This window comes from Malus domestica, chromosome 14 (genome assembly GCF_042453785.1).
Source record: "Malus domestica chromosome 14, GDT2T_hap1".
Taxonomy (NCBI): Eukaryota; Viridiplantae; Streptophyta; class Magnoliopsida; order Rosales; family Rosaceae; genus Malus; species Malus domestica.
In genome coordinates, this window is record NC_091674.1 from 11,314,456 (window position 1) to 11,331,133 (window position 16,678).

Genomic DNA, 16,678 nt, shown 5'->3' on the forward strand with positions numbered 1-16,678 from the left:
TGAATTAATGGTTTAGAAAGAGATAAAAGTTTAGGGTGTTGCTGTTCACACCCATTTTTACCTTCTACAAACTCTTTTTGATTTTCGGTGGTCAAATCGAATGAATTGAAAATGATCACAAAAAAAAAAAATTAATAAGAGATGTATGAAAAGTAAAAAAAAAATGTGGATAGCACTACTTCAGTTTAAAAGGAAATGGGGGCAGTATCACATTCTTAAAAACAAGATGGGAAAATTCTCATATCAACATAAAATTAGGGAAAAGAAAGGCCTCCCAAAGCGGTAAAATAAGACAAAAAAATGGAGGTGAGCTTTGAAAGCAGGAAAAAGTTTCAGAGCAGATAAGGGCCTATGGAGAGGAGATTGGTGTGATCAGGACGTCACGCTTCTTCTACCCCTCTACTCTCTCTCTCTCTCTCTCTCTCTCTCTCTCTCGGAAAATTAGAAAAGTTAAATTCATGGTGGGCCTGTTAGTTGAATTTTGCAGCCATTTGATGGCATATATAATATAATACTAATATTAGGAGGAAAAGGTCAAAGGGGAACTTGGTATTTATCCTCAAAAAGCTTCACGGGGTTAGGGTTTTGTTTGAGCTCTGCTCCCAATTTCAGCTTCTGGGTTTTGCTTAATTTCTAGAAATTCACTGCCTTTGAGCTCCGATTCTTCATCTTCCTGGACTTCAAACTCTAGGGTTTGTTTCTTCATACAGTTTCTGCTATTGGTATGTAAGCTATCTTGTGTTTTTGCTTCTGGGGTTTGTGATGTTTCATTTTTCCATTCAATAGGTAGCTTTTGATTGGATTTTGTTTTTGTTTTTTGTTTTTCTGTGTGTTTCTTTGTAAAGTTTTGATCTTTCTGGTAGTTGCATAGCTAGGAGTTTGAATTTTGGTTTGAAAAGTTTGTGTTTTTTGGGTTTTTTTTGTTTTGTTTTGTTATTTCAGTGGAGGAGTTGTTGAAAGTGGGTTTCTTTGGTTCTGGGATTGGCGGCGGTGATGATGATGTTGATCCATGGGCAGTAGAAGAGTGAAAGTTGGTGCAAATGATGGTAATAAAGTCGTGACCGAGATGCCGAGCTTTGTTCCTCCAGTACCCACTCCCAATCCCAGGTAGGTATCTGCTTACCCTTCTATTAAGTTCTAATTTCCTACATATTTATTGAATTATGACTGTTCTTATCTTTTAAGTTTAATTGGCAGTAGGAGTGTAGCTCCGTGGTTTTTGAATATGATTCCTTGGCCTTTCAGTTAGTTTGGAAGCTGTGATCCGTTAGCGGCCTCTGTGCTACTAGAACATGAATATAAGTTTTTATGTGGTAGAATTGTTGCTGCCATATGCTGCTGAAATTAGAATCTCCTGCATGTCCAGTTGTTGGACTGTATCATCGAAAGGAACATAAATTGGGACTTAGAACCTTAAATTCTGACATCATACACAGGTCAAATGGAATCACAACCACTTAAATTGACTAGGTCTTGTCCTAGTGAATTCTTTTATATTGTAACCCCAGCAGCACAAAAATGTGTATCTGAAGTTTATTCTTTCCACATGTTTACTACTAAATAGAGTCCTTAGTTACAAGTAACCTTTGGGAATTTATCCGAATGATGCATCAACAGCTCAAATTTGTGTAAATAGTATGGAGATTTTTATGGCATAATGTCTCTCCACGGTATTAACAATGATTTTCCAATGATTTGAGGAAAGGGAGTTATAGCTGTGATTTTTCAGTTTTTCATGACTGAAATGATAACAAAAAATAGAGCCAACAAACAGGACAAAAATAAATAAAGCAACTGGAGTCCATTGTTCTGTTATGGGCCAAGTCTAGTAGTGTTGGCTTGTAACTAAGCAGGGCATTAAAGTGATTGGCTGGATATGGTGGTTAAGTTTGGCCCTAAGCCGGCGGGGCAAAACCCTATCCACCATGGCTAGGTAGCAAACAACAATTGATTTATTGAGGTATTGTTCTGTTACGGAGGAATTGTTGTTCCTGATTTAATTTGACATTATGCAACTGTTCATTGAAGCAAACAGAGTAGCAGTATTATTATTTTATCTAGTATTAATTACTAAAGTCTGTTCCCTTTAGTTTATTTTCATACAAGAATATGATAGTAGTGCTCCTAAAATTAGGGAACAGGACAGATGCTACTTGAAATGTTTCCATGACCTTTAATTTGGTAACCATTCGATACTGAAATGAAATGTCAAAGTTATTGTTGATTTTGAGACTATACAAGTTTTTTCATCTGTTTACATCACGATGAAGAAGCTTCTTAACAAGTTTACGTTTGACTCTGAGGGGTAATTGAATTATGATTTCTGATTGTACCTTTTTGGCCTTATCAATCTGGCCAATGAATATGGATTTAGTTTCTTTTTTCTTGATCGTATCCGTCAATTTCGATAGTCATGATTATGACGATTTTTTTTCTCAGCGTCACAGAGGGGAGCTCCATTCGTTCATCTCAAGTTTCAGATTTTGGAATTCTCGAGCAAACTCTTGGATTTCGCATAGAGGATGCTGTTGACATTGGGAGAAGTATGTAACTATCTTGGTGTTTATCAGAAGTAAAATTCAATACTAGCAATTTTCTTCTTGTTTCTTTCAGTTGATACTAGGCCAGTTTTGAATTTTACAGTGGTTGAACCTGTAAATTGTCTTTTAATTTTCGTACTCGGTAAATGAGCTTATGAATAAGGTTTTCTTAGTGTTCTAGTCAGCTTCCATGTTTAGTTTCCTAGTGCCTGATTGTAGGTGTTTACTTGAATGACCTATCAGCTGGGAGTGTATATACTCCTACATCTTGGAAGCCACTGCTCTAGTCCTGTTGTTCAATTCTTACCTTAAAATAGATTCTATTCATCATTGACTTTCTGAAGTGCGACTTCAGAAGCACAAGTAATTTCTGGCAATGTTGGAATATGATGAAGAGAATGTGATTCTGATTCTGTTTTTTTGGTAAAAGGAGGCATATGTAATATGTTTATATGCACGTACAGTTTCAGATAATATTTCACTTTTGTTGTATTATGGTATCTCTTTGATTTTGACTCCCAATTACTTAATCATTGTTGATGTATAGGCGCAATGTTTAATCATAACAAGTTAAGTAGTCCGGCAGTGGGAAGTAGTGATGCCCAATTTGGTGCTTTAAACAAGGTAATTATTTTTCTTCCCCCTCACAAAAGAACAAGAACAATGAAAAATGAAAATGAAAACAGACCAAAAAAATTGTAACTTACGCGCAATCTGGAATTCAGTCCCTTGCATCTTCAGACATTAACTTTTTGTTTCTTTTGTGGGATCTCAGCTTATTCCACTGCAAAAAGAGCCACAGCCCCTCTCTGTATCTCGTAGCAATCACGAGAACTGGGGGGAATCCAATATGGCAGATGGAAGCCCCAGGACTGATACTTCAACAGATGACACGGAAGATAAAAATCAAAGGGTAACATCTCCTGCTTCCACTTTTGCTGCTTATTTTTTCATTCCTGTATCCAAGATTCAAAGTGATATCCCTCATTTTGCCATACACAATTATTTTGCATCTGAGAATATTCATTCTTTATTTGATTTTGGCTGCTTCTTTTGTGGTGAATTTAAATTCAGTGTTCCTGTGCAGATTGAAGGGAATCAAATCACTGGTCTTCTAGCTTCTGATTCCAGTGACAGGTCAAAAGAAAAACCTGGGGATCAAAAGGTTTGGTAACTTAAACTAAATATACTATTAAATAGTCATCTTGCATGATTATTGGATACCTTTTACCGTGCAATCAATCTCTGCAGACATTGCGAAGACTTGCTCAAAATCGTGAAGCTGCCAGGAAAAGTAGATTACGGAAAAAAGTAGGTTACTATTTAAGTATTAATTATGAGTATATTATTTTCCCCTTTATTCGTTGTTAGTGCTCCCCATCTAGTAAGAGTCATGCTTACTGTTCTGTGTGGAGAAGTAATGTTATGTTTCTTCTCTCAGGCATATGTACAACAACTTGAGAGTAGTCGGCTGAAATTAACCCAGCTCGAGCAAGAGCTTCAGCGTGCCCGCCAGCAGGTTGGATTTTGTTGTCCCCGAATATACGTACATATATCATATATCATATATTTTTCATTCCTGGAAGGGCATGGATGTTGTATCATATTAGTGGTTTTATTTTGGCAGGGAATATTCATTTCAAGCTCCGGAGATCAATCCCATTCAATGAGTGGAAATGGTATTTGAACCTCTTAATTTCATGTTCCGATTGGTTAATATTTCCTGGACTTGAAAATGATCACAGAAGTGTAATTCCTGCTGCATTGATATGCATATGTATGTTATAGAAATTTGGTAAAGATGGGGTTAGGTGTTCTCTGCATTAGATTTGCATTAGATTTGTGTAGTAAGTCGATTATTTTGGGTGGAGACTTCTACAGCTTCTCTTTCCTGGATTGTTCTGTAATTTTGGCATCCTCAGTCTTCTACAATTGGGTCCGAGCATGCCCTGAATTTTTACATAGTGGGTCTGTTTTTCATATTAATAACGGTGTAGTTGCCAACACGTTGCATTACATTATTCTTGTGTTGTGTGATAAAAAGGCAATATTCTATTCCCAGACAGTTTGGAAATATAAAATTCGTATGCTGTTAGATTATGAATCTGGACCATACATTTAGGCAAGAATTAACCTTATCAGTGATTCTGGCAACATGGCATTATGTTGCTGAACTGTTAACATTTTCCCACTTAACTGATATTTGATGGTAAAATATTCTTGTTTTATTTGTATTTTTATTTCATAGGTGCTTTGGCATTTGATGTGGAATATGCAAGGTGGCTAGAGGAGCACAACAGGCAAATAAATGAGTTGAGGGCTGCCGTTAATTCACATGCAGGCGACACTGAACTCCGTACCGTTATTGACAATGTCATTGCGCACTACGATGACATTTTTAGAATAAAAGGAACTGCAGCAAAAGCTGATGTTTTCCACATCTTGTCAGGAATGTGGAAAACACCAGCTGAGAGGTGTTTCATGTGGATTGGTGGCTTCCGCTCATCTGAGCTCCTTAAGGTGAAAATTTGTGCTCCGTACTCTTGATACAGTTGGAATCCCCCTTAAGTTTGTGTTAAATTGCAACCACATACATCATCTGCAAAACATTACAATCTCATACATAAACTTACGATTTCATTGCAATTTCATACATTTGTTAGCAATTCTGTTAAGTTGACTATTAAGTGATGACGTGAGATAATGAATCAATTAAAAATAGTCAAGATGAAAATCAATTTATAACATCTTTTTGTGCAAAAAATCAGAAAAGTACATGTGGACCCCACCCCTTCCATCTTACCATTCTACCAAGCCAACCCCTGCGTCCTCTCCCTCCAAACCCCATGCCTCCACCTACCATACCGTATCCTTCCTTCAAACCCTAATTCACAACCTACATTGCAATGAAATTGTAAGTTTGTGCATGAGATTGTAATGTTATGAAAATGATGTATGATGTTGCAATTGAACACAAAATTGAGGGGGCAAACCGTAATTTACCACAAAAAATTATACCATTTTAGTTTCTGCACAATTCCATCTCCTAGTGTATAATAAGTTATTTTGACATTTCGTTCCCTCTGTTTTCTCCCAATGTGTAAAATCTATTATCATGAAACTATTGTTTATGACATTTTGAGTTGGGGCTATCATCCTGACTGACATCATGGTTTGACATGGTGGAAATGTTGGATATATGGCTTCAATCCTACAGCTTCTAGTTTATGAATCGCCCACACCAAACATGGCTGTGTCATATAGGTTCACGAACCATGTCCATGGAAACGAGTATTTCTATGGTTAGCAATGGAAATTTGTAGTGCCCATCTTTGAACTTAATTTGTCAGCAAAATTGATGTTTTTTTTTCTCCTTAAAAAGAGTAATTAGTGAGCTGCCCAAAATTATTTTCAAATGTTCTCTAACATTTTTAGTTCTCTGTGGCCTGTTGATCTGTTTTGACGTTGGTGCAGCTTCTGGTGAATCAATTGGAACCATTAACGGAGCAGCAACTGGTGGGTATTTACAACCTGCAGCAATCATCCCAGCAGGCTGAAGATGCTCTGTCACAAGGGATGGAGGCATTGCAGCAGTCCCTGGCTGAGACCTTGGCCAGTGGCTCACCTGCGCCATCAGGGTCATCGGGGAATGTTGCAAACTATATGGGTCAAATGGCCATGGCCATGGGAAAGCTAGGAACTCTTGAAGGTTTCCTCCACCAGGTGAACTCCCTTAATAGTTAATTCCACTAGCTTGCTTTTCCACTGAATCATGAAAAGGCTGGTATTGCTGAGTGACGCATCTGCCGAAGTGATAGTGCTTCGGTGTTGGAACCTGTAGTTTGAATGGAACCAAATTGTTTCTAGTACCTACATGTCTTTGTTCTTCATTTAGTTTTGTCGGCCCTAAATTTCACCCATACAATATATAGTCCTTGTTTATTGTTTTCAAATGCTAAATGGACTGTCATCTTTTGAGGCGTAAACCTCAGGGTTATCTTTCTAAACGCGGTTATACCATCTTTTTTTGTACAAGAAGTTTGTTGCACGGAAGACATGTTTAACAAGAATTATTAACGAACTTGGTGATTTGGCTATAGATAGATTGCGATGTCCATCTCAAACTACTTTTCAGCCTTGCCTAAAACATTTGAAACGTTACTTGTTATTTTTGTTTCTTTATGTATGTAATTAATACCTTAATTGCCAGTAGTCAATATACCTATGCCTTACTTTTTCATTCTCATTTTGTCAATTGCCAGGCTGATAATCTTCGACAACAAACTTTACAACAAATGCATCGTATACTGACTACTCGACAATCAGCTCGTGCGCTTCTCGCAATAAATGATTATTTTTCGCGTCTTCGAGCCCTCAGTTCTCTTTGGCTTGCCAGGCCTAGGGAGTGACATGCATTAGATTCCTCTCCCTGAAGTTCATCCTTAAAGCTAGCTAGTCCCGGAACATAAATTAGCACCATGAAGCCGAGGGCCATACGATATATATGATGGACTTTAGCCGTTTGGACATCAATATCCTTCAAGGGTGTGATTAAGGTGCGTGAAGTCAGATTAACGTTCATAGTCACCATCAAAGTTGTCGGTTGTTGTCACGCATGTTTGCGTAGATGTATTCTATGTTCAGAACTGTAGTATGAATAATCTGACGATGTTAGCGATGTAATAGAAGTGAGGGAATAGAATAGTGCTTACAGATGTCGATTTATATACCAAAAGTCAGATGATATCGGAGTGAAAAAGGTTTGCATTTTGTTTTTCTTTGACATGTACATATGATGTCTCTCGATGTTATAGGCCTATATTGTGTAATATTCACCGGAACAGATTCGGTCACGCGTGGGAATTCGCCCAAATTTACTCTTCTTGGCAGTTGGAGATATGTGATGAATTGCGGCCTTCAGTGCCCTGGTTTTCGTGTGTATGTAAAAATCGAGTTTTGGAACAAGGGAGCGATTTTCGCACACTTTTTCGACTTCTACACTCGCCTTAATCGAGCGAGGAATTTCAAGTCCCAAGAGATTTAAAGCCGTATGGTTATTTTCTAATTCCCAAGGGAGTTGGACTTGGAAGATAAGGCAACGTTTGCCTATCAGGGCGGATAAGGCAACACTCGCCTCACTTTTGATTCGACAAAGATGCTCCTTACCCTAAGCTGTGCCCCGACGGTGGAAATGTGTGCTTTGTTATAGGTTCCGATGACATGGTAACTTCACGTAAGGCAGAGTTTGGTTTTTTTGGGTGTGATAATGGATCCCTGAATGTGGTGGCCGGGGAATCACTGATCAGAAAGCAGATTTTGGAGAGATTAAACGAATCCCGAAGATACAGACCATCGGTGAGTTGTTCAGTAAATAAACCCTCACAAATCACTTGAGTTTGTTCTGTAAAGCAGACGGTCGGGAAGGTAGCCACTGAACCCACTCAAAAAACAGCAGGCGAGCGGTGTTTGAGGAGGCCGAGAAGTGCCATCTCCTTCGACATCCAAAGTCATACCAAGAGCGCCAAACTGCGAGAGCTATCCACGATCCATATTCTATAGCTGCAGCTAATTACGCATGTTGACGCTCCTGCCGCAGCGTCATATGGAAATCCATGCTGGTTACGGAAATTATAGCACGTATACAAGGGAATCAAAATTATGCATTTAATAGTAGCAGTTACAATACATAGACCAACGAAACTCCCTGTCGATATATGTGCTTATGGTGCTCCTGGCTACGGGGGTACTTGTTTCGACTCTAGTGAACACGACAAGCTAGCCAGCATATCCAGTCCCATGCATCATGACTGAGACTTCCAACAGATGGAAAAACCAAATTTCACCTCATCAGTAGCCAGTTACAACCGTATTAACAGTGAACCTGACGATCTACCCGCCCTCCCTCAAAACAAAACAAAAAAACATGACTAATTCAGAGTACAGCCGCAGACTCAGAGGACCAATTCAAAACTCTCTAACAAGTAATATTTTCACAAACCGGGAAATCCACACACCAAAACAGAAAAGATGCTAGAAATCATTGTTCATTTCCGGTCCCCAAAATGCACTGCGAAAGATGAGTCAAATATGGTTCTGCTTTGGAACTGCTGTTCAATATCGGTCCCAGGCTCTGAAGCTCTGCATTGAACTCCCTCTCGAATTTCCTGCAAAATACATGGGTCAGAGAGAGAGAGAGAGGTGTGTGCACGTGTGTAATCATTTATCCCACAGCCACTTCAAACTTACAGAATAGAGTCAGCAACAGTTTTGTTGCTGGAGCTTAATTTTAGTGCCTGAGATGGGGTCCGCGATTTTGATGGTTTCGGTTTTTCTGGCACAAGTGAACCATCAAAATCGACAAGGCTAGGAACATCAATAGAAGATGATATTAACCACTGAGTTGCTGCAGCATATTGTAAGCAAAGCAATTTCAGACTCTCCACCTTCTGCATTCATACAACTCAGTATTAACTATTAAGGCAAAGAACAAAGACAAATCAAGAATTCCGAAACTCTAGTTCTGGACATATAATTCCAAAGAGATATGATCCCCATCTCAACATGTTTTGATCCCCTCTGCCAATTATTACATTGTGGGTTTTTGCATATCCTAATTTTGAATTTTGGACCTTTGGTTCCAAATTATCCTTGGTGGAGATAAAAGACAGATCTGTGCTTGGATTCACGGTAACTACAGTACTGAGAAACCAGAAGCATTGGCAAAGCTTTGAAACTTGGTCAGTGTTCAAAATTATTTGAAAGTAAAGTTAAAAGTGGGCCCAGCCCCCGGGCATTTTCCCGCTGGTCCAAGGCTCCCTCGCCTAGTTCTGAAATGTACAAAAACTAGTTGTGGAAAGAAATAGAAGAAATTTGTGGATTTCTTTGATTAGGAGCTTTTGTACTTCTTTATGTACTAAACACAATTTGTACATTTATTCTCTACGTCACATGATCAGTTTATAGGTCTCATGAATTGAGTCTTATAGCAGTTTATTAATTTGGTTCTTTTCACTAAAACGTGTACCAACGAGTCTATGAAAGAAGTACTTTATATGCTTTGAAAAGTTAATAGTCCAAGAAATTAAGTTCTTATGCTCATGCATGACACATGAGTTGACTTGCAGAGTCCAAGACATTTGATGTCGAAGGCTCTTGACGCCTAAAAATTTCATTATCTTAGTAAGGCCCTACATTAAACATGGAGGCTATGATCAACTTTGCGCAAACAATCTCCACTATATTATCTCCTTGGCCTCAAACATATACGACCTGTTGCATTTCTTTCCATGTCCCCGTTACCTTATTAGAGCTTTCCTCTCTTCCAGTTGAAGAGATATAGTCTCTTCCAACCTTTTCTATATATATATATATATATATATGTATATATATGCGTGCACATACACATATATCCTTGTTTCTACTAATGCATGTAAGCTTGACTGTATTAAGAACAAACCTTAAGAAATTCAGGCAAAAGAAGCAAGCATCCCCTCAAACACTTGTCAAGGAAAAAGTCATGGTGTTGGATAACCTGTAACAGGAAGAACCTTGTAAGACAAACATGAGCTTCCTCTTAATAAACAGTACTGCTACATCTATCAGAATGACCTAAACCGAATTCTCCTTTTTTCAGCCAAAAGATTTCTTTTTTTTTTTTTTTTTTTTGAATGAAGACGAGAGTTTCTATAAGAGGAAGAACAGACCTCATCTATGCTCTTTGCAGTCTTAAGTCTTTTATGCATCACATGGCAATTGGGCTCAATAACCTGTAAACAAGAAGATCTGCTCTGAGAAAACATAAACCCAGTAATTTCCTCATCATTGCTGCGAAAATATATTTCAGAAGTGTCTGATAGAAAAATGCAACGGGATTTACAGATGCACATTGCAGTCTTAAGTACTATGCATCTATGCTCTTTGCAGTATGATGTCTATATGCAGATGCACATCATCTCTCAGATAGAAGAAAACATTATATAGAATGCAATGTGATTTGCAAAGCAAGGATATGCAACAAGGATCACACATCAAATGAGGAAAAAAGAAGTATGACATGTATATCTAAGCCTGCGCTACATACGATGTGTATCGGTAATAGCCAAAAACAAAAAGAATACCATTAAAAATCAAAACTGATGGAGAAAAAACAAGGTGCTTTAATATAGGGAAAAAGCACCACAATACATCTATAGCATGGAAAAATCTTCCACGGAAAAAGCATATTGGAAGGTAAAACCTGCCTCAAATGTTAGATAGTGTAGAAGGCTATTAATAAATTTAAGCATGCTACGGCACAGCAGTGATGATCTGGAGATAGCAGTTCCACGCATGTTAAGGGCACGAACTGCCTGCAATACATATTTCCACTGAATCAAACAAAGAAAAGAGGCTAAATTATCTGGCTACAAGTAAATCAAATTAAACCCATACTTGATGTGCTTGCCAAGCCCCACAAAGCTGGCGATCCACATGCTTACAGTGGAAAAGAAAGCGGAAAATTAACTGGTACTTTGTTAGGGAATTTTTTGAGATAACAATAGACAACGGCCACCGAATCTGAAACAGAACCAAACAGTCATAACAAATCAAAGACAAATGGTTTGATCATAGGCATTATATGAAAACTTTCAAGATCTAGATCCATTTAAACTCTGGTATAATTAGCATACTTCGGGGGTCACGTCAAACTGTTTTTGTGATTTTTTTGGGGATGGGGCCGAGTAAAGATATAAATGACTAAATAAAATAAAAACAAGTCATTAACAAACCTTATAATTTAAAGAGAATGTCTCAAGGCCAGTTATGCTCACTGGCTCCTCCAGATCATTATCATCAGGGGCAGGCCTGCTCTTTTCACGATCTTTAAGTGTCCCCAGTTTTTTGAGCAAAGAAGATGTTTCCTGAAGCAAAACAGCAAGAAGATTGAATTAATGGGAAATCAATACATAAATTTGTCATATATGAGCAAAAGGATAGAGCTGTTTACCACGCAACATGTTAAGTCCTCATGGCAAGGATCTGCTGCAGCTGCTGTGGTGCGCAAAGCAAGGTCTAGAAGAGACTATTTAGCCAACAAAAGTTAAAACATCTCAATCATTTGAATTGAGAAAGCAGAAAGAAAAATTTGCCAGCTAAGGAACTTGATGAAGAAAGAAGACTAAACCTGCAGCTTCTCCACAGAAATCTCATCAAGCTTTTTCGTGAGCTCATCTCGAGCGATATCCATAAAATGAACTAAAAAATCACCCTGTATAAACACCATCAGTTCTCCATCCAATTGATTTTGAATAGCATGATTTTTGTAGTAAACTTAACAAAAAGAAAGCTTATTTCCATGTAAAGTCGATTCATCTTTCCTTAATCAGATCCACAACATAGTGCAATTATTCAACAAACACCAAGTCCTTGGTGCATCGTAAATTAAGATTGCATAAATACAATCCTTTTCTTCATTCTCCAAAAAACTGTGTTTACCTCACAAAAACTATATAAATAAATATGGCAATTCTTCTTGTAATTGAAATTAAAAAGTTAACCATGGATGATATAAACCATGGACATCGCATGTTCTATGCACCTTCTTTTACGGAGTTTTTCGTTTTTCTTTTTTCATGTAATAGCAGTATACGGAATTCTTGAATTTTGGGACCTATACAAATTGAAACATATCCCTGCAATGATTCGAGTTCCTATTTCGAAAAGGAGAATTTCGGAGTTTATCAAATACTCACTTTTATATCTTCTCTATATGAAATTTCAAAATACAAAGTAAACCAAATTCTTAAATATGCATGTAAAAGCTTGCAGAAGAGATATTATTACAAACACCTCATCACAAAGTCCTCTATTTTCATAGTGTCTTACAGGCAGTCATCTATTTTCATCCTTTAAGTCATCTATCTTCACTTTTATATTCAGTGTTTAATAACACATATAAATGTTGGAAAATCCCCAGGTACTTCAAGAGCTACAAGACCTAGACCTGAAGATCAAGCTTGCTCCTTCATAGGGTTTAAGAAAATTAATGCCAGCTAATATACATATAGATTTACACACTTGATGAGGCAAAATGACCTAGGAAGACTTGGACAGAGACTCTAAGAAAAGACTTGGACTACTTGAATCTAACGGAAGACATGGCACAAAACCAAGCGCAATGGCGTTCTAGGATTCATATAGCCAACCCCACTTAGTGGGGTAAGGCTTTGTTGTTGTTGTTGTTGTTTGTTCAAATCCCTCCACCCAAAAATCATAAGCATAGTAACTTTAGACAGAAAGATGTGTGTTATTAAACACTATGTCCTAAGTATTATAAGGGATAGATGAGGTAGAAGAATAACCTAACCTTTACCCAGAATCCCACCTGATCTACAAGGTTCAAAACTTTTTAGTTACGATTTCATACGAAACATGGTATCTATCTAGTGTATAATATAGGTGATCTATTTCCAAGTTCATTGGTCATAAAACAATATACCTGATCAAGAAGAAGATAGTGCTTTATAGATCGCAGCTTTCCCATCAGATCATACTACACAAGAAAGGATGGAAGATTAGTCAACAACATAAACAAATTGCATAAAGTTGGCAGCAAAGACCAGAGAGAGACAAAGAATATTCAGAGGAAAACCATTTCCTACAAACTAAACCTCACCTTTTCTTTGATGAGATTTAAGAGCTCACTGCTGGCAAAGTCATACGCAGACTTTATACACTCAAGATAACGGTGATTAGAGCCAAAGGTCATCAATTTCGAATTTTCTGATAGAGGGACCTATTTATCCAATAAAGTCAATGACATGTATTAACACAAACACATTGAGGGAAAGAATTTTCCTCATTTCTTGTGTTCTAAAAGAGAAATAAAACATTGTATATGGATAATTATAACCCAAACCTGAACATGATGTCCGCATTCCCTCATGACATTTAAATATTTTCCTGTGGTCAAAATTGTCCCAGAAATATTTGCTAGGAAGCTAGGAATTCCATCCTTGAGGCTGTAACGTTGCCTCCAATACTTGGCATCATAATCTTGAGTGAGGCTTTCCTGTACAGTTTAACAAACTGTAACGTAATAAGCCTAAATTTGTTGCACTCATAATTTTGAAATCAGATGACATACCTTTTGAAGATATTTGTTTTCAGCAATGAAAAATTCACCAAAAGGATCATCAATGACTCCTTCATAAACCCATCTACAAGTAAATTTCAATCCCATGCCCAGGGATCAACCAAATTAGCAATAAAGTGTTGTGCAAATGATACTCAAAGCCATTACTGCCAAAAGAAAAGAAGCAAAACAACCTAATCTCTCTTTCCACATTCAAATAGACTTAAATAAGAAATTCATGTCAAAACTATTTAAGGAATGAATATATAGAAACAGGGGATATAATACTACTCCAAGAAAATGAGCATGAATACACAAACGCTTTTGTGTACATGAATTATAACATAGAGAAGCCAGCACAACAAATAGAGGGTTAAGCAGGGTTGTAAGGCACCCGACATATAATCTTTAAAATGGCCAGTACCCTTGGGTTGGTCTAAAATATGTCCTAATTTCTAATCCCTCTCAAGACACCCAAGTGTCAATTATGTCCCCCACGGGTGATCTTGGGTCTACAACACATCTTAGTCCAACAAAATTTCCCAAATACGGCAGTTGGCTGAGCTCATAAATTTTTTTTTAAACTAAAACCAGCTCCTCCACCCACCCCCCTCCCCAAGATAAACAAAGTAAAACAAAGATAGTTAAGGAGCAAAAGAACATTTTATAGCGTTCTACAAGAAAATGGAAGAACTTAGTTGATGGGAAGAATAGTCTTTGAAGCATATTATGCTTATGTAACTAGTCAGTCATGTTAACAAGAGATGTATAACAAGTTGGCAGGTAAAGTTTCATGCACAAGTATAATTACCTCTCCAATATTCCAAGGTATGCATTGCAAGCACATTCTGTCATCTTTTCTAGTAATGACCTTACACCACTATCACCAGCCATGGCCTTGGCCTATTTATTGCAAAGACCCACAGTATGCACCAATAGCAGCAAGATAAGAATGAGAAACAAGTGGTGGAAACAGTTATTACTTCTAAAGGGAGCAACAAAATTTTATGTAACTCAGACATAAGAGTACCTGGCTCTGCAAGAGGTTAAGTACTGCAGAACCTGCAAAATTATTAGCAGAAGCCATCTGTATTACACTGGATAGTGCTTGCATGGACCCCATCATTGGCTGCAACACAGATTATAGAACTCGGTCAGACTCGAAAGGAAAAAAAATCCCTAAATATAGTTAAAAAAAAATATCTCAGAGAAGCTTCAACCTGACAGTAAAACCACAAGCCTTGTAGGGACAGTCTTCCCAGTCGAAACTGGTGTTCTAGCTGTGCCACCATGGCCTGGTAATCCTAATACAGAAAAATCAGAAGGTGTTCAGTGGACAAGATCACTTATGCATCATTTTCTTTATCCATATTTATTCTTTCCCTTGACCATGAGCTTTAGGTCAAATGGCAAAGAAATGAAATGGTTATCGAGTCAACTTAAAATAGTGAGGGGAAATAACCCTACTAGAAGGAGCGCCCTCAGCGCAGCAGCAAATGCATGATTGACTAAGCCATTCTTGAATTGGGATCTTGATTCAACAAACTGGTTAATGAGCATAAAGTTCTCGCACAGAGGGAATACCCGTTTGGCTAATTCCTGAAGCATTTCAGTACCCAAAGAAAAATGAGAAATATTAAAACGCCTGACTATAAAACAACAAAGAGATTCAACCGATTCGTACCTGAAGAGCTAAATCCATGGATGCATCAACTTGAAAGGTGTACTTGTCCTCATTTCCGTGTGCCCTATTGATTGAAACGTAGCGTCCTTGGATCCCAACCATTGCAGACAAAATGTCATCGATGACAACAAGTTCCTATTTGTGCTACAACCATCATAAGCACCACTTCCACTAACCCGAAATTTTGAAATTTTGAAATTCCAAATTCAAATTCAAACTCACCTGAACAGCAGCATTGTAACAACCAATGGCCTTTTCGAATCCCAAGCTGCAAATTTCAAAATTGGGGCTTTCTTTATCAATTAAGAACGACAGAAAGAAGAAATGTATGAACACATATGTAACTGGATGAAGATGTGATATCATGCTTACGAAAGAGAACCAACGGAATAGCCATCGGTATCTGCAAATCGCGACGTCGATTTGGTTTCCTGAAACAGAAAATGTCAAATTCCAAACGGCATTTCGGTTCGCAAACTTCACAGAGCAAAATTGGAGTGGAGTGAAGAAGATTAAAGGGAAAAGTAGGAACCTGGTGAAAGCGGCCGGTGAGGAAAGGGCGCTCGGAGTTCCAACGAGGAGTTGAGGGGCATGAAATTGTTGAAGTATTATTCTCCATCGGAATTCAGAACAGCACAAGTAACCCTCTTACTCTGACTAACTATATGAAGCCCCCTAGGGCACAAATTCGACGGCCACGATGCTTTGTTTCTTGGGAAGTCGTAAGAGAGAGGACGTTCAAATTTGAAATCCCTAGAAAATGTGGATAACCTAGAGAGGTAGTCCAATTGCAGAATCTGGAGAGGAAGATGGTGGCAGGAGGGAGAGAGAGAGAGAGAGAGAGAGAGAGAGAGCTGGTAGTGTTCTGTGGGTAGTGGTGGTAGCTTGGGTGGGCTAGGGTGGCGGGAATAAGGGGAAAAGGGAGCTTTTTTTTTTTTACACGCAATATTAAAAAATAAGCAGTGACAAACTATATTTATATACCATCTTCAATCGAAATGCCCAAGTATAGTCATATTGTCACATCCTGACCCGGGACGGATCACTTCATGGGTCCGCTCCACCACCGTATCACAGGTATAGTCATATGCAACAGAACAGTTATGGCAGCAATGGTCGTGACCATAGCGTGTGAGGAAACAACAACCTCAATAGGGTGGTTTTTTTGTTGATCGCTCTTATAAACCACGACAAAGAGAGATCGCGCATGAAACTCTGATGAACAACTACTTCAACTCCAAGATGGTGTACCTAGAAGATGATTTTAGACATTGTTTCCGGATGAGGCGTCATGTCTTCAAGCGTTTGCTTCAAGATGTTAAGCATGTCAATTCGTTCTTT

At 38.1% G+C, this 16,678-nt stretch overlaps 2 protein-coding genes across 4 annotated transcripts; one reads left to right on the top strand and one right to left on the bottom strand.

The window, feature by feature from the left end:
* The first annotated feature begins 217 nt into the window (after window positions 1-217).
* LOC114821022 (transcription factor HBP-1b(c38)-like) lies at window positions 218-7,393 on the top strand. 2 transcript variants are annotated; one of them, XM_029092676.2, is made up of 12 exons: window positions 218-722; window positions 943-1,107; window positions 2,440-2,543; window positions 3,088-3,164; window positions 3,316-3,453; window positions 3,628-3,705; window positions 3,792-3,851; window positions 3,982-4,059; window positions 4,168-4,219; window positions 4,789-5,060; window positions 6,015-6,263; window positions 6,803-7,393. In XM_029092676.2, the coding sequence occupies exons 2-12, from the start codon at window positions 1,010-1,012 to the stop codon at window positions 6,947-6,949; spliced, it is 1,353 nt and encodes a 450-aa protein (XP_028948509.1). In that variant the 5' UTR covers window positions 218-722; window positions 943-1,009; the 3' UTR covers window positions 6,950-7,393. The 2 variants fall into 2 exon arrangements, with proteins under 2 accessions (XP_028948509.1, XP_070667663.1); XM_070811562.1 differs by lacking the exon at window positions 2,440-2,543 and having other exon boundaries at window positions 496-722.
* A 787-nt stretch (window positions 7,394-8,180) lies between these two features.
* Window positions 8,181-16,287, bottom strand: LOC114821021 (gamma-tubulin complex component 2). Of its 2 annotated transcripts, XM_029092675.2 has the most exons (21): window positions 15,870-16,287; window positions 15,710-15,768; window positions 15,560-15,605; window positions 15,338-15,472; window positions 15,121-15,252; window positions 14,874-14,957; window positions 14,684-14,782; window positions 14,465-14,556; window positions 13,666-13,738; window positions 13,438-13,590; window positions 13,195-13,314; window positions 13,018-13,071; window positions 11,704-11,787; window positions 11,527-11,601; window positions 11,309-11,440; window positions 10,971-11,096; window positions 10,781-10,888; window positions 10,244-10,306; window positions 9,997-10,071; window positions 8,787-8,986; window positions 8,181-8,704 (listed from the first exon to the last, which is right to left on the bottom strand). In XM_029092675.2, the coding sequence occupies exons 1-21, from the start codon at window positions 15,954-15,956 to the stop codon at window positions 8,578-8,580; spliced, it is 2,124 nt and encodes a 707-aa protein (XP_028948508.2). In that variant the 5' UTR covers window positions 15,957-16,287; the 3' UTR covers window positions 8,181-8,577. The 2 variants fall into 2 exon arrangements, with proteins under 2 accessions (XP_028948508.2, XP_070667662.1); XM_070811561.1 differs by lacking the exon at window positions 15,870-16,287 and having other exon boundaries at window positions 15,338-15,481; window positions 15,710-15,755.
* Between the last annotated feature and the right edge of the window lie 391 nt (window positions 16,288-16,678).